Raw genomic sequence first — 18,077 nt, 5'->3', positions numbered from 1 at the left:
AATTTTTGCTACTTTTGTCAATGCCTTAATAGTTCAAAATGATAATACTTTGCTTCCTAGACTTTGTGTAACAAAGGGGAGCTGGTTTTGTGGTAGCAAGCATGGCTTGTCCCCCTAGCTAATCAGGGTCCACCCTGGTTGCATATGAATGGGAGACTTGATGTGTGAGCACTGCAAGATATTCCCCTCAGAGGATGAAGCCACTCTGGGAAGAGCTGAAGGTTTCAAGTTCCCTCCCGGGCTTCTCCAAGATAGGGCTGAGAGGATTTCCTGCCTGCAGCCCTGGAGAAGCTACTGCCAGTCTGTGAAGACAATATTGAGCTAGATAGACCAGTGGTCTAACATATGGCAGCTTCCTATGTTCCTTTGTTCCTAAAACATATACTGCAGCTTTACTTCCATGGGATGGGGTAGCCACTTTTGCCTGTAGGAGCAAAATCAATGGAGTCTTGTGCAGCCTTTGCTTGTAGCAGCAAAAACAATGGAGTCTTGTGGCACAGTGTCACTTGTAAAAAAGTACAGCAGGGATGTTTGTATGGATAGTGCCATGGTGGGGCAGCAAGGGTGGTGAAAGAGTGATGGAGGGGCAGGTAAGACCTGCCTCCCTCCATTTAAAGCACCCACTTGCTGCTACCCTGGATGTGCACAAAATATTCTGTGCATATCCCTAGTAAATTGTTCATGTGACAGGGCAGCCATTTTGAAGGCTTTGCATGTGCTTTTAAATCTTGTGAAAAATTAAAAAACCCAAAGAAACATACAACTGCATTCACATAAAGAAACTCTTGAAACAGATGAATTCATTATCTTAACCTACAAATGAATGATGATGATTAATTTTTTTTCCTCAGTAAAAACAACCCACAGTATTCAGACAGAAGGTAATCAAGCTTGGGCATGGGTGTGTTATTTTGGTTACAAGAATAATTAGTGATTTAGTTACAATATAACGGTAATATGATAATTCTCCTAAGCTATCAACCATATTATACAATTAATTTGTAATAATAATAATATTTCAAAGAACGTATTATTTTTGCTATAGAGATTCAAGTAATAGACATAACATTTCATGGTAACTGACATAACATAGGAATATGTAATGTCAGTCACATACATTCTTACATCATTTCTCTGTCTTGTTAACTTTTGATATCACACACACACACACCCCTTTAAGTGCTCTGCTAACCCCGTTTTGGCAACGTGAGTCTCCACTTGCATGGGGCATCCTGGGACTTCTGGGGACCAGGCAGCCCCCAATCCCCACCCCCCCTACCGGCTTCGTGATGGAGCCGGTAATCATGTAGGTGGCCAATCCAGCCGCCCAGGGATGGCTCCCTGCCTGGCTACAGGGAGACCAGGCCTAGCCTGCTCGCCCTGCAGATGCCCTGCAGGCTCTACACACTTATCATCTGTTGAGCCTCTATGAATTCTCCATGGGATGTGTTGATGGCCACTAGCCTGGATGACTTTAAAAGGGGCTTAGACAAATTCATGGAGGACAGGTGTATCAATAGCTAGTATTCTGATGGCTATATACCACCTCAGAGGCAAGATGTCTCTAAATACCAGTTGTAGGGGAGCAACAGCAAGAGAGAGGGCATGCCCTCAGAGGCATTTGGTGGGCCATTCTGTGAAACAGGATGCTGGAGTAGATAGACCTTGGGCCTGATCCAACAGGGCTTCTTATGTTCTTACATACTTATTAAATTTAGAGGAGCTGTATTCTGATATAAGTTGGTTCTGTATTCTGCCAGCTGTATTCTAGTATAAGTTGGTTCAAGATGAACGTTTATCTGATGGAACAGTTCAATTCCCCATAATATAAGTCCTGATTTTGAAATAGTCACATTTTAATGGTATATCAGTTACAATAATTATTATGCACTAATGTGCTGTTAAATAATTGCTAAACTTCTTTATTTTCTAGAAACATGACTGTACTAAGTTACTTTTCTCATTTATAAATATAGCTACACTCAGAAGACATTTGTAATATTATTATTGCATTTTTCTGCATCACTTCACACTATGTCAGTTACACAAAAGAAACATTAGTTTTTTGGGAAAAATGGATTCAAAGAATAATTTAATTTTGCATTAAATTAAATTATTTCATTACACTTTGTTGTATTCTGTCTTGGAGGAAACTCCAACTTTCTTTTCATTTTAATACAAAAATACATGGTTTATCTCTGCTCTGAATGTTACACACACACACAGACACACACCTGCCAACTGAGGATAGCAATTTCTGCATCTGATGAAAGGTACTGTTGTGAAAGCTTCTGGTGCAATAAGTGTTATAAATGTGTTAGTCTTTAAGAGGCCACAAGATTCTTCATATAGGTTCAATGGAAAGCATGTTCTTCAGCATAACACAGGTGGTTCTAAGCAGCCCGCACAGCTGTGAGCTCCTAAGTCACCAATGGCGATTGCACAAATACTTACAGCAGCATGTCCACAATTCAGAAAATCTATTCACATTTGAAATTAAGTAGCATTCCTGAAGTTCAGGTACTCTGTATTTGCGCTCTAGTGCAAGATCATTGGTAGTGGCGTAGGAGGCTACAACAGCTCAGAAAACCCCACATTATGATGCAGAACATGTGGGCTAGTATCCTGAGGTTAAATTCAAAATACAGTTCTTGTCATCAATGCTCTGCTCCGCCATAGATGGCAAGTAGGAATACTCTCTCTCTCTCATTCCTGCCTTCCTGTCCTTTTTGCTGACTCATCGCTATAACCCTACAATAACCTTTTCCTGCTTTTACTTATGGCTGCCATCTTTCCAATCCTAGCAGCTATGGCGCCTTATGATACAAGCCATGGAGTTACATACAGGATACATACCATGCCTTAGGATACAAACATTGTATAATATCTAAACATGTCTAAAGGGGCCTATTCCTATGATTACTTCAGTGCATGGTAGGTTGATAAACCACCTCAACTCTAAGTTATGTTTTGTGGTATGCCAGCACACACATTCACATAACTGGTGATCTTTACAGATCTATCAAACAAAAGGGCTCTTCATTATATGCATATTGTGCCTGGAGGCAGACTCTGCTTCCTACCATAAGCACATCCAGAGGCACATCTGCAACGTATTTGTGTATGTACAAGCACAGGTAGCACTCTATGAGGTCATTCACACAATCAAAAACTGTGTTCTCCTAGTTTTCAGTTGTGTGAAAGCAAGGTAGGAGGAAAATCTGGGTAGGAGTGATTGTGTGGAAGCAAACTGGGAGAAAAACCTGGGTAGCTTTTTCTCCTACCTTGCTTCCACACAATCACTTCTACCCAGGTTTTCCTTTTACCTTGCTTTCACACAATGTGGGAGTACACACAACTCCTAGACCCAGGTAGAACACAGTTTTTGATTGTGTGAATGACCTCAATGTTTTTTCCCCAGATGTTCCAGTAGCATGGAAGCCTGTTTATGCACATACAAGAGTATATAGAAATTTATAGTGGAAGAACACAGCCTGCTACTGCTGTCCATATGTATGTTCATTATCTGCTCAGAACACATACCTTGACAGGGCTTACTTCTAGGGATGTGCAAACAGGTTCGACATCAAACGTATTTCACATCGAACCAGTTCGGTTCGATCGTTTGGGGTCAAACCGAATCATCCCCCGTTTAGTACGACCCTGGACCAAACACCCACAACTGCTTGGGGGGTTCGCAGACTTTAAAAACAAACAAACAAAATATTAACTTTTTTTTTAACTTACCCCCTTCAGGGGAGTTGGTGGAGGCAGTGGGGAGGGGGGTCTGCGGAGGTTCCCCCTCCCCCCACCAGCCTCCCTTCATGGCTCTTTGGCCCATTTGGGCCTTCCCCCTCTGGTTCGGTGGACGTTTTGGAGGCTGCTGTGCCTGCGCAATTGGCCTCTGCATGACCCAAGCCATGCAGAGGCCAATTGCACCAGCGCAGTGGCCTCCAAATTAGCTGCACCAGAGTGGGAAGGCCCAAACTGGCTGGAGAGCTGGCCGAATGGCCAGCAGAGGCATGAAAGGAGGCCGGAGGGGGGAGGAGGAACCTCCACGAACCCACACACACACACCGCCGCCACCTCAACAACTCCCTCAAATGGGATAAATAACAAAAACAACCTTTTGAAATTAAAAAAATATGTTTGCAAATCCCTCATGAATTAACTGAACCGGCGGGCGCGGTTCCGAGGGGGTGCCGGACTGAACTGGACTGGTCTGGTTTGGGTCCAGTCTGGACTCGAACCGAACTGGACCAGCCGGTTCCATGCACACCCCTACTTACTTCATGTACAAAATGCTGCCCCCTATTTATGTCATTGATCCATCTGCACTACTACTGGTTCTGGTTGCATTAAATGATGTCATAGTAGGACTACTCCCTCTCTTGGATATACTGGCCTATATGTTCTGCAGCATACCACGAGGCTGCTGCAGGCTGCTATGTAACTGCTGGTGATCTTTCACTTTTTTGCAGCAGCACAAATATGTAAAGTGGCGTACATTCTGGGATTAGATTGTTTCCAATCTAAGTAGCTCTCCTGAAGTGCAGGTGCTCTACTTCAAATATTTTTGCACTCTTGTGTAAAAGTGCAGGACAACTGGCAATTCCATAAGAGACTGAAGCAGTGTGTGTGGCCACCCATGTTACACTGCAGAATGTATCAGCCACTAAATGTAGTGTTTAAAAAATGGCAGCATGGTACCAGAGTACAAAACTCAGGTGCAGATATAAGACATGGGCTACACTAACATTATACAGTGGGGCAATTCTCATGAGCAGAAAAGGGCTAGGACAGCTAAGCTTGGGCTTTGCTGCCTGGGGGAACTGCCAGGACCTGACTGGCTCATAAGAACATAACAGCCCTGCTGGATCAGGCCCAAGGCTCATCTAGTCCAGCATCCTGGTTCACACAGTGTCCCACTAGACGCGGCTGGAAGCCACAAGCAGGAGCTGAGGGTATACTCTCTCTCCTGTTACTCCCCTGCAACTGTTACTCAGAGGCACTTGTGCAGTGCATTGTGGGATTTCGGGCAGCCGGGATGACATGTCCTTACCCTCCTGCCTCCATGCTCCCTGGAGCAGCAGTAGATAATCTGGGCACACAATCCATGTGCCCAGATGGTCCTCGGAGATAGTCTGTGGGGAAGGCCAGCTTCTGCAGTCTTCCAGGCCGCCCACTGCCACCCTGCCTGCCTGGTCATGAGAACAACCTCAGAATGTTCTGGGACAAATCACAGAAATTATCCTGTCCAAAAGTATTCTAAGGTTGTTGTATACTTGCTGACTGCTACTGGGTATATTTGGCAATTCTCTTTACTTACTTTCGGTGTGTTCAAACAGCATCTGTTTTTATTGCAGCTACCTGAAATATAGCTGCCTTGGTGGGAAATGTTTCCATGTTTGCTTAAAAGCGAGGTTTTAAAGTCTGTTTTTTTTTTAAAAAAAAAGAATATTTATGAGCAAAGTTGTCATATTTTGTGTCAACTTTCACACATGGGTTGTGTTGAACAAAGTGTATTAGAAACCCTCAGCACATTACTAGTATGATCACATTCTTAATTCATTGTACCCAGACCCCAGCCCAAGAAGACACAGAGACATTTTTTAATGGGAGAAACGGGCCACGCTTTATTAATATAACAACATTTGTGGCGGACTGGAAACAAGGTGATTAATCACCAACATAAAAACAGTGCGGGCACCTAGGCGTGGGCTAGGATTCAAAACGTCCTACCCATCGCCTGCAAGGGCGACACACCCTGGCTCAGGAAAGAGGCAGGTAGCTCCCGCCCAATTCCTTCAAAGCCAACCACCCCTTTTAGAAGAGGGGATCTGGACAGCTTCAGATCTTTACCTCCCCGGACCGCACAGCCCAAAGGTAGGTGAAGTCCTGAAGCAGGTTTCTTGGCAATGTAATTCTTCCCGTGCCGCACAGGCCACAAGGAAGCAATTGACCAATCCACCTTAAAATGTCCAAGGGTGCTCACCGAAATCTAGACCTCCTTACCCACAGCCCGCACTGTTACCGCCAACATGGCCAACCTAGAACCTAACTACCAACTGACTGCAGAACAGAGTAGGCGAAAAAAACCCCAACAACAGCCAATAAGTTGAGAGCAAAAAATTCCTACTCGGCCCATAGGCGACCAGTCACTAGACCCGCTCTGCAACAGGGAGGGAGGGAGGGGGAAACAAACAGCCGACTGAGAGGCCAGAGCGGGGAAACGCTCGGCCTCTCAGCAAGCCCCGCCCACCACGAGCCAGCCAACCAATCAGGCTTCTTCTTGGGCTCGTGAGTCCCGGGCTGGGACAAACACCCTCCCACTTGCACGAGGCAAGGGGAGGGGGATTGTACCCAGACCCCAGCCCAAGAAGACACAGAGACATTTTTTAATGGGAGAAACGGGCCACGCTTTATTAATATAACAACATTTGTGGCGGACTGGAAACAAGGTGATTAATCACCAACATAAAAACAGTGCGGGCACCTAGGCGTGGGCTAGGATTCAAAACGTCCTACCCATCGCCTGCAAGGGCGACACACCCTGGCTCAGGAAAGAGGCAGGTAGCTCCCGCCCAATTCCTTCAAAGCCAACCACCCCTTTTAGAAGAGGGGATCTGGACAGCTTCAGATCTTTACCTCCCCGGACCGCACAGCCCAAAGGTAGGTGAAGTCCTGAAGCAGGTTTCTTGGCAATGTAATTCTTCCCGTGCCGCACAGGCCACAAGGAAGCAATTGACCAATCCACCTTAAAATGTCCAAGGGTGCTCACCGAAATCTAGACCTCCTTACCCACAGCCCGCACTGTTACCGCCACCCAGGAAGGTTAGCCCTCGCTTGACCTTCCTGCCCCACCCCCTCCAAACCTTCAGCAAGCACTTCCCGGATATTATGCAGATACAAATCACAACCTTTCTCAGACAGGTGGACCCCGTCAGGGCGGAATAACTCGGGAAAGCGAGCAGCTATATCTGGCTGCCGCACCACAGACCCCCCGGCCGCCAAAACCACTTTACCTATTGCGGCTGAAATCTTCCTGCGTGCCTTTTCCAAGCTAAGGCAAGAATGAGCACCCCGCCACACCCTGCGCTGGAGCCAATTAACCCATATTATGCGGACGCCAGGCATCCAGCTGCGCAAAATAGACAAATCCGAGGAGGCTTGCTGAAGGATGGCGAGGCCAGGCCGCCGGCCCAAATCATTCTCCCCTAAATGAAGAACCAGGATGTCGGGAATGGGAAACCTATCTAAATGCTCCCTCAATGCTGGAAGCAACTGATTCCAGAGCATGCCCCTCATGCCCAACCAATAAACTGAAGCCTTGCTTCCTAAACCCAACTGGGATCCCCAGCGGGTGGTGCTGGCCCGCTTGAAAGCCCAGAAGACCAACGAATGGCCACACATCAGGACTCGGACCGGGACCGCCGCCCCGCCAGCACCTGCCAAAAGAAAGCAACAGGTCAGTAGAGCCCACACCTGTCCGCTGTCAGCGCACATAACGCCTGACCGCCACGGACCTCCAACGTCCAATCCTCTGAACTTCGACCTCCTGAAGCCCCATACGTGTAGCGGTGGTGGCCGCACCAATACGAAATGAATGTAGAGTAAGCCCCTGGAGCGCAACCCCCGCGGCCAACAGAGCCTTCCTCACCACCGCCAAGAATTGATACTGCGTCAGAGGAGTCTGATTGCTGTGGGTAAAAAGACATCCCCCCGAAAAGGGGCCCAGCCCAGCGTACTGCCTCAGGGCCACCACGGGGCATACATTGATATTCCCGGCCGCCGCGAGGCGAACCGTCTGGCCTCTGCCCCTCTGATCCGTCTTGGAGCGACGAAGGAGCAAACGCACCTCCCCGTCACCGAACGATAAATCAGAATATTGCAAGCAGCGGTCCCTGGGGGAAGACCCGCTGCGGGGAAGCAACTCCCCTGGACGGAAGGCCCCAAAAAAGGCAACCAACAGTGCAGCCCTAAACAGCGACACCTCCCATGGGCCAGAGCAGCACCCCACTAGGTGGCCCAGCGTTGAAGCCACCAACTCCAGAGTAAAAGGGCGTCTGGGGTCCCTAGTCCTAGGCTTCCCCCCTAGCCCAACCCTCCAACATGCGCCGCACCCGCGGGTCGGAGGAGGAATCACCAATCCCACGAACCTGGGCTTCAAAAGCTAACGCGGCAAGATAGCCCCCCAAAGTGGATACCGCACGCCCCGCCCTGCGGAGGAAGACCAAAAACTGCTGAAGTTGCTCTACAGGGACCGGCCACACCTCCGCCAAACCTTCAGTCTTTCGAAAAAGAGAGAAAGCCTCAAGCTTGGCTGTGTAGCTCACTCTGGTGCTAGGCGCCAGAGATGCCGCTATGGCCCGCTGTGCCTCCGCCTGCCAAGTTCCCACAGAAAAGCTGGCATGGGTTCCGGGTGAAGGGCGGCCTCGGGCGCTAACGCTCTGAACCTGTTTAACTGAAAACGAGACAAAGCGTCAGCTATGTCATTCCGGATACCCGGAACGTGGCGGGACCGGAAAAGGATGTTAGCCCGCAGACACTGCAATACCAATGCCCTAACCAAAACCATGACCCTCGGGGACTGGGAAGTCTGACTATTGACAATCTGAACAACTGCCAGATTGTCACACCAAAACACAACTGAGGAGTTGGCAAACTCAGCGGACCAAATATGCACGGCCACCACAATTGGAAAGAGCTCTAGGAAAGTCAGGTCCCGGGAAACCCCCTGCCTGAACCAGTCCTCGGGCCACCTGGCGGAACACCAACGTCCCCTGAAATAAACCCCGAAACCTATTCCACCTGCAGCGTCAGAGTGGACCTGCAGGTCGGTTTCCAGAAGTCTAACATCCCGCCAGAAAGACACCCCATTAAAATCAGTGAGAAATGCTTCCCAAAGAGCCAGGTCGGCCCGGGCACCCTCCGTAATTCGTACTCTGTGATGGGGAGCCCTAACGCCCACAGTCAGGTCACATAACCGGCGCAAAAAGGCCCGGCCCGGAGCCACCACTTTGCAGGCAAAATTGAGGTGACCCAAAACAACCTGGAGATCTCTAAGGGAGACCTTACGGGCGCGACCAAGGGACCTAACCATGTCCAATAAAACCCGCAGCTTGGCCTGAGGCAGCCTGGAGCAACCGGCAACAGTGTCCAACTCAATCCCCAAAAAGGCGAGGCACGTGACCGGCCCCTCCGTCTTATCCCGTGCCAAAGGGACACCTAGCCGGTCTGTTAGCTCCATGAAGGAGCGAAGTAAATGGTGGCACTCCCTCGAATTCCCCCTGCCTGTAAAAAGAAAATCATCTAAAAAATGAGCCGTGTAGGGAAGACCCGCCTGGCGCCTAACTGCCCACTCCAAAAAGGAGCTGAATGTTTCGAATGCTGCGCAGGAAATCGAGCAGCCCATAGGCAAAGCCCTATCAAAATAAAATTGGCCAGCAAATGCAAAGCCCAGCAGCTCGAAGTCATTTGGATGTACCGGCAACAGGCGAAAGGCGGATTCAATATCACACTTCGCCAAAAGGGCCCCGGGGCCCCTACCCCTGACCACTTCCACGGCCTCATCAAATGAGGTATAACGTACAGAGCATAAGCTATCAGGGATGCCATCATTTACTGAGGACCCCCTGGGATGAGAAAGGTGGTGAATCAACCTAAATTCACCAGGAACCTTTTTAGGGACCACCCCTAATGGGGAGACCCTAAGGCTGGGGAAGGGGAGACTGGCAAAAGGCCCCATCACCCTGCCCGCAGCCACCTCCTTACCAATTTTCCTAACAACGACTTCCTCCTTACCAACCACTGATCTCAGATTGCGAGAACTGCCTAATCCCCTCCGGGCCGAAGAGGGAATTCTGAAACCATCCCGGAAGCCACATAACAAATAAGAAGCTGCTGACTGGTCAGGATAGTCCAGCAACAGCTGCTCAAGCACCTTCACCTTGATAGGGCTAGGACCCTTTATTCGGAGCGGGTGGAGGAGGGCCACCCTTTTTACTGCTCCCATGCCTATACTTAGCCCCGGAACCCCCAAACTTGGCCCTGGGGCAGGAGGAACTGGGGTGCCTCGCCCCACAGACCCCGCAGGCATGCTTAAACCGACAAGGGGAACGGGAGCACTTGCCATTGGAGTTAAACTCCCAGCAAACAAGGTGGGGTTGAACCCACTGTTGCCCAGGACTCCCTGAGGGCAAAACCCCCGATGGTTTAGAAAGCAAATGCCCACTGTCAGACCTATCTCCCTCTATGGGCCGGGCTGGAGACATAGTAACCAGCCACAACTCCTGCAACGGAGCATCCCAGGGCAATGTGGGGTCAAAGGCAGCCCTCATTCTAAAACTCTCATCGTACCGTACCCAGGAAGATCCAGCAAAGTCGGAGACCGCCCTGTGAATTATATCCATGTATTTTAACAGGGCAGGGCCCCTTGCGGGCTGGGCTTGGACAATAACCCCCATATAAATCGTGAAGCCAGAAAGCCAATTATTCCAAGTCTTTTCGACCGGCTTTCTCTTGGTGGCTTCGTGCTCCTTACAAGATTCCCCCTCTTTATGCTTAACCTCAGGTTCCCTGAACAACAAGCTAAAAATGTCCACATATTCACCCTTAAGGATTTTTTCTTTTGTAGAAGGGAGTAAGTGATCCCCTAACGGGAGGCCCATGCTACCATAGGGCGCATGCTGAGGTGACGGCAGAATCCCCATCGGATAATAACCCGCCTGCACCCCCGTGGCAGATCCAGCAGAGGAGGCCACCCCCGGGAGTGGGAGCAACCCGCTGGAGGGCCGGTTGCCCAACCAGACCTGCTCCGCAGCGCCTTGTAAGCCTGCAATAACTCCAGGAAAAACCGGCGGGGAACCCGCCACCCAAGGTTGTGTATATGGGGGCCAGTAAGAAGCTGGGCCCCATCCACCCATGGCAGGCATCGGCCAGGGACAAAGCCACTGGCCGGTGACGCCGGGCGGTGTAGGTGCTGCAGGCTCACCCTGGGCCAAAGGAGTAGCCGTATCCACTGGAGGCTGAACAACTGGTGCCGCAGGCGGAGGTAGCAATGGTGAAGGCGACTCCGGAACTGGAGACTCAGGTTCAGGAAGCGGTAACGCAGGAGCAGAAGGGCCCGGTCCAGCAGGGTTCAGCCCTTCTTCCAGCGCAGCCAGCCTACTAGAGAGAGAAGTTAGCAGCTGGCTTTTCACAGAACCCCTGGTCCTCCGAGGGACCTTAGGAGGAGGCATCCCCCCCACACCTGAAGGACCCGCACCTTTGTCGGAGGGGGCTGCTTTTGCTTTCTCTAAAGCTTCCATCCTATTAATTAACCCCCGTATCAGAGTCATCTCCTCATCCTCCTCCTCCGAGGAGGACTGCGGGGGAGCAGGCCTCTTGGGCTGCTTAACAGGGCGCCCCCCTTTCTTGCCCTTGGCCTTCCCCGGCATACTGCCTCCAAATAGTGGGATTCCAAAAGGGGTTGGAGAAAAAAAAAAAGCGCCAACCACACACAGAATGAAGGTAGCAAGGATATAGAACAAAAGCCAAGCCCTTGTCCTGAATCAAAAACAATACTCAATCCTATCCAGGAAAGCACCAGAGCCCCCCACCCAAGGAGAAGGCTTGAAAAGGCCTTTTGACTCTCAACCAGGCCAGGCCCACCAGGGCACCGATGAGCACAAACACCCACCTGCTACCCACCAAACAAATAAAAGAATGTTGGCATCAAAAGTAGTGCTCCAGGGAACGGAAAAGGGGCCGCTGCCCAGCCACCCAGGCTGATGGAAACCCCCCAAATACCCCACAAACCAAAAGGGCAAACGCCCAGAAGGAGAACCACGCCCAGGAAGCCGAGTGCCGACGCCGCGCTGAAGAGGCCCAAAGACGCTGCTGCTGCAGCTGCAACCCAGCCGGGAGCAGTCCCGGGAGTACCCCCCTACCAGCGGGGCCACCGCTGACACTATGGCCCCCTCGACGGAACGCCGCCGAATGCCGCCTCGCCCGCTTGTCGGGCGCACCCCCCCAACTAAGGCCTTCGAGGAAGGAGCTCCCGGACTGAGCTCCTTCCTAATCGGAAACAAACAGCCGACTGAGAGGCCAGAGCGGGGAAACGCTCGGCCTCTCAGCAAGCCCCGCCCACCACGAGCCAGCCAACCAATCAGGCTTCTTCTTGGGCTCGTGAGTCCCGGGCTGGGACAAACACCCTCCCACTTGCACGAGGCAAGGGGAGGGGGATTCTATAAGAAAAACAGTGAAGAATAAGCTGTGAATTTCTAAAATAACTTACAAAAATATTCATGTGTAAATGAAACACAATTTATGTTGTTATAGGTTTCTTTTTTCTTATTTATTGACTTGTGTAGAATAAAAAAAAAAATATTCCCTCAAGGTAACACTTCTGTTGTGGACATATCTAATTTCCAGCACTCAAACTGTAATGTACTGTTTGGAAATATGGTTCTTCCCTTAGCTAGTACTTTTGACAGATGCTGCATTGAAGATAGTTGCACAGATATCTCAGGCACCAAGTGAAGGTGCTTTGACTCAATCAATAGAAGTCTGTTCTTCAATATAACAATTTTTTTTAAATTAGATGTTCTTATGTCTGTTAACTTAGGGATGTGGAGAAACTGTATGAGAAAATTCTCGAATGTATTTCCTTTGGGGGATACATTCAAATGTCAGTTTCTCCTTGGAGGAGCGATGAAATTCTCTTGTGAATTTCACTTTGGAGGAATTTCAATTCCAACCTTGTTCTATTGCACCACTACCTTGTTTTTTTATTTACCCCACGTTCTGCGATACCCTCAAGGATGCTTATGACAACATAAAAATATATAAACATGCTAAGAACAAATGGCATGAAGGAGCAGATAAATATACCATAGGAACATAGGAAGCTGCCATATACTGAGTCAGACCATAGGTTCATCCAGTATTGTCTACACAGACTGGCAGAGGCTTCTCCAAGGTTGAAGGCAGGAATCTCTCTCAGCCCTATCTTGGAAATGCCAAGGAGTGAACTTGGAACCTTCTGCTCTTCCCAGAGCAGCTCCATCCCCTAAGGGGAATATCTTACAGTGCTCACTCATCAAGCGGGGACTCACGATCAGTGCGATCTGGTTTCAGGAGCTGAGCGGGGAGAGCAGGCTAAGCCCACTCTTCCTACAGATGATCCGGGCGGGAGCCCTAGGCAGCCGGATTGGCCGCCCACACGATTGCTGGCTCCGTGATAGAGCCGGTGGGGGCTGGTGGGAGCAGGGGCCAATTGGCCCCCGGAAGCACCAGCATGCCCTGCATGAGTATGCAGGGCATGCTGGCGAGACCCACGGAGACAGGAGGTGGCTTTTCGCCTCCCCTCTGGGGGTCTCCTCATGAGTAGCCATGGTGTGGAGCCGCCCAATTTTCTGTAGTCGTGAGAACAGCCTCATCATGTCTCCCATTCATATGCAACCAAGGCAGGCCCTGATTGGCTAATGGGACAAGTCATGCTTGCTACCACAAGACCAGCTCTCCTCATAAATGAACCAGCTATACAAACCAAAATACACTGCAAAGTTGTCCAGTAAAAGAGGTTCAAATAAAATACCATTAAAATCCAAGAGAAATGGATTGTCTGCTTTCTGCCTAAAAGCCGGTAAATAAGGCACCAAGCAAACATGTCTAGGGAGAGATAGCTTATATCACAGTTTGGATGTGATATGATAGTTATGGTAGTTTATCTCATAGTTTGGATGCCAACAAAGAAAACATCCTGTCCTCTGTAGCCATCTGCCTATTGTCTAAAGGTTTTGGGCTTGTTTGTTTCATGGTTTACAAAGTAGCAATGCATCATCTCCACCTCCTGCACTATTCTGCTTTATCTTTCATTGGAAACTACTTGGGTCCCCCTGTTCCCTGATCTTATGTTTCTATATTGTACAAAGGTCACATCCAGGCCAATTTAAAAACAAAACAAATCAAAATATAGAGAGGGAAATATGCTTATCCTCTCCAATATAACTCCATTCCATTTGGTGGGAGAGGACACTGCCTAGATATTTACGAAGGAATTCTGCTGGCAGCTGATTTGAAGTATTCAAACTCCTCTCAACATTTTGCTCTGTTATCCCAGGAACAGCAACAGACACTGTGCTAGGAAGATAAGATTGCTAAAATCACTGACTTCCATTATTTCGTTCTTGGTATATTTGCTATTGTTTGACAGTTTTATGCCTTTGAATGTGCCTTATTGCAAAGCCCTGCTGTTACGTTCTTGAACTTTGCCATGCCTACAACCCTAGGGTATCTGAACTGTCAGATGCAGAGTGGAAGACAGAAAGAGCTTGCACGAATTCCAGAAGCTACAAGCGTTTGTAATGCGCTGATGAATTTCCTACCAGCAGATAGCTTTCACTTTGCCTTTCTTGCTGTTATGTTGCCTTAAATAATTGGGAGACTTCCTTGCTAATGGACAATGGAGGCTGTTTGCCTGATGAGAACTTCTTGAGGCAGCCTGCCACTTGGTGTTATTTATATATTAAATGGAAGTGCAGCAAGCTTGCCTTGAAATCGTCCTATTCGGATGTACCTGTCATTAATTTATCTGGGTATTATTTTGCATTCATATATACTACTCTCTGTGCAGTGAAGCATTAAATTGCTTTCCACTGGGAACAAGTCGCATTTGGGGGTCAGCTGAGCCATGCTAGTGGGTTGAGTAAGCTTGATTCAGACCCACGGTTTCTGCTTGAGATCTTGGCAGCTGAATCCCCAATCTAATTAGAGATGTTGCTCTCACCTTTTCCTGGAAAAGCTGATAACTTTTTAACATAATGTAGATAAGCACTAGGGCTATTTTTATGCTGTACAGCATTTATGTTACGTCTTGCAAAGCAGAATGAGTGGCTGGTGAATATGGGTGTGCCAAGATGACTACTTTTCTTCTTTAAAGACATATATTTAATTATATTCAGCTTCCTTTATTCACCACCTTTTGTGGTGGTTTTTAAAGACAGATTATACACTTTACCAAATGGTAATAAGATTTCTGTTTGCGTTTCCTAAAATGTGATTAATGGGCTGTCTGCCACCCACAGTTTTAGTTGACTCCGGTTGGTGGGGTGCTATAATTTGAATTACATCATTTTAAAATATCAAAAAGACTTGCTGAAAAGATCTGTTACAATTTTTTCCTGCAGAAAGATGATATTTTCTAAATATATTTAATTAAAGGAACACATTTATACCGTGTATATGGATGTTTCTTCATATCCATTGGAATACTTATTTTAGAATTATAGAGTTACACATGAAGAAAAGACATAAGGATTATATATTATGAAATCTAGCTTTAAAAGATATCCTGTTAGCAGCTATCTCTAAAGTTTTGGCCCATATATTTCAGGTTACAAAAAGAGAGCAGGAGTGAGCATGCTGTACCATGGTCAAACAAGGTACTAGATTAACTAAACAAATCTAGATAGTGCAAGCAACATTTTGTGTGTCAGGGCATTTAAGGTCAGAGAGAAACTGATTTTTGAGTTAAAGCTGACTCCATACAATGAAACAAACAAACAAAAAATATTTATATACCTCTTTTCAATGCAAGTTTCTGAAGTGTTTTACATAGAGGGAGGGAGGGAGGGAGGAAGGAAGGGAGGAAGATGGCTCCTTTATCCCCAAAGGGCTCTGAATCTAAAGATAAACATAGGATGGACACCAGCAACAGTCACTGGAGGTACTGTGCTGGGGGTGGATAGGGCCAGTTACTCTCCCCTGCTAATTAAAGAGAATCACCATGTTAAAAAGGTACCTCTTTGCCCAGTTAGCAGGGGTCAATGAACTAACAACTTAGCTAAGAATTCAGACATGGGGCATAGTCAAAGGGTCAGGCACATTAGGAGGGTTACAATGGTAATCACTGAAGCTATTCTCATGACCGCTCGAAAGCAGGCTTTCCAGAGGTCATGGGGACCACTGGGCTTGTGGGTGAGCCTGGTGGCTAGCCCACCAAAATACCCCTCCTCTAAAACAAGGTTAGCGGAGCAAGGACTCTTCTAACCCCATTTTCGTAATTGTGAGTCTCCATGATGTGGCTCCGCGCCATAGTGACTTATGAGTAGAAGTCTGCAGCAAGCCTCCGAGCATCGTAGGTTCCCCAGAATGCCCCACAAACTCATACGGGGCATTCTAAGATGTCCACGGGCTGGGTGGCCCCTGATCCCCACAGCCCCAACCGGCTAAGTGATGGAGATGTTTATTGTGTGGGCAGCCGATCTGGCCACCCAGGGAGGGCTGTATGATTGTCAATGGGGAGAGCGGGCCAAGCACGTGCTCCCTGCCAAACCCAATCTGGCTCTCCACACTGCTCATGTGGAGAGCCTCACTACTATCTGCTTGTGAGGAGGAGGCCCATCAGAAGGCTAGGCAAGATATGAACAATAGCCTGGACCCTTTAAGAACTTCTTGCTACCACATAAACCTTTCTGACTACTAAGATCTTCTTCAGAAGCCCTGGTTAGAGTGTTCCCACCTTCTGAGGTGTGTTGTTGTTGTTGGTGAAGTGTATGGTGTTAGCTGCATTAGCAGTAGGGCCATTCAGTAGAGCCTAGAAGTGTCCTGTTCCAGACCAAGCTGCAGTCTCCACTGAGGCAAGGATCCAGGAAATACATATGCCCTATTCTGAATCTTCAAAGCTCTGTTCATGGTCATCCCTCGGTGATTGTGTGCACAGGGTAACACCATATTCTTGATGATGGTGCTTCCGTGATTGGTTGCCTGGGGTGATCCAGGCTGCCAGTCATGGAAGCATGGGCCATCATGGTTATGGCATTTTCATGGGCACACAAATGCTGCTGTAACTGTGAGTGGCTAGAGAAGGGAGTAGGTGACAGTTCCGGGGTGGGACTTCCACCCTGCCTCGGTGCTGTAACTGTGAACAGAACTTTGAAGATCTGAATAGGGCTATATGACACTTTCTAAGGGGAAATGGATCAAGACCTTGGATCAAGACCATAAGAAAGTTGGGTATAGCCAAATAAGAGAAATTGTACTTCAGTGACTGCTGACTCCTTGGAGCTGACTGCTGATTTTCATGGCTACTGCCCAAGTAGAGTGGGACTGGCTTTCCCTGATGAAGGCTCTGCTGCTTAAAGGGGTCTTGCCTGATTTTCTAAGTACTAATTCTGGTGGAACTGGGGGAACTCTGGTTTCAGCAGGCAGATCCCTCCCTGAGGAATTTCTCTGCATCAGATGATAAAGGAACGGCTGTATCATGGTGGGTGTGTTGGTTCTAGTTTCCCTGATGGGCCACCTGAGCCAGTCAACATAGCTTCCCAACCTCTTCCACTGAAGTAAAAAAGAGGAGCTCTTGATGAACCATTAGATTATGAAGAAGAATGTGAGAAATGAGTGAGACAAGGAGATAAGGTAGAAGGCAAAGGCCGACATACTGAAAGGAGAAGAGAATGGCAACTCAGTGCTCTTAAACAGCACTCATCCAGCCACAGGGTCAACTCTGGAAGCCAGGGGAACTCAAACTGCTGCTTCATCCATTTGTGGGTTGCAAAACTGCTGAAACTCTCTCTCTCTTTTTGTATTCTTCTCTTGTGAATAAGCAGCTTTTGAGGGAATTGGGATCCACTGTGGTTTATATATGTGTGTGTGTCTCCCTTCTTATTCAAGAAAACAAGGTAAGGTTTACAAAAGGACAAATCAGGATACCATATGTATTAGGGCTGTGCAAATTGATTCAGGTACAAATTGATTTGTACCTGAATCTAGCTGATTCAGGTGATTTAGAGACAAAACAAATCACCCTTGTGGTCCATTGGCTAGATTTGGGTACAAATTGAATCATGCTTGATTCAATTTGAATCAAATCAAGGTTCAGCTCCCTCCTATTAATTCCCCACATTCCCAAATTTCTTTAAAAAAAAAAAAGCTAAGGTCTAGCCCTTGTAGAAGTAGAATTATGGAGCAAATGTGTGGTCACTATTTTTCAAGAGTTTGGATTCTTTGGTGTGTAATATCTTTCCCTCAATGAATCCCTATGACGATTCATTACACACCTTCATTTTTTCTATTCATTTTGACTGTCTTTGGAC

At 48.0% G+C, this 18,077-nt stretch overlaps 2 protein-coding genes across 9 annotated transcripts in view; one reads left to right on the top strand and one right to left on the bottom strand.

Moving 5' to 3' along the window:
• The window catches only part of MGAT4C (MGAT4 family member C), a 586,007-nt gene that overhangs the window by 243,322 nt on the left and 324,608 nt on the right, over nucleotides 1–18,077 (top strand). The window lies entirely within an intron of this gene.
• The window catches only part of LOC128326829 (uncharacterized), a 53,177-nt gene continuing 40,716 nt past the window's right edge, over nucleotides 5,617–18,077 (bottom strand). For both annotated transcript variants that reach the window (XR_008308298.1, XM_053254497.1), the window contains exons 2-3: nucleotides 10,994–11,169; nucleotides 5,617–7,448 (exon numbers count right to left, since the gene is read on the bottom strand). Coding sequence is in view for 1 of the 2 variants with exons in the window: in XM_053254497.1 (XP_053110472.1) it covers nucleotides 6,817–7,448; nucleotides 10,994–11,169 (808 nt within the window). In the remaining variant the exon portion in view is untranslated. The remainder of the gene's footprint in view (nucleotides 7,449–10,993; nucleotides 11,170–18,077) is intronic.

Source organism: Hemicordylus capensis, chromosome 5 (genome assembly GCF_027244095.1).
Source record: "Hemicordylus capensis ecotype Gifberg chromosome 5, rHemCap1.1.pri, whole genome shotgun sequence".
NCBI classification, from domain to species: Eukaryota; Metazoa; Chordata; class Lepidosauria; order Squamata; family Cordylidae; genus Hemicordylus; species Hemicordylus capensis.
Note: the sequence above shows the minus strand (reverse complement) of the source record. Positions and strands in the feature narration are given on the sequence as shown.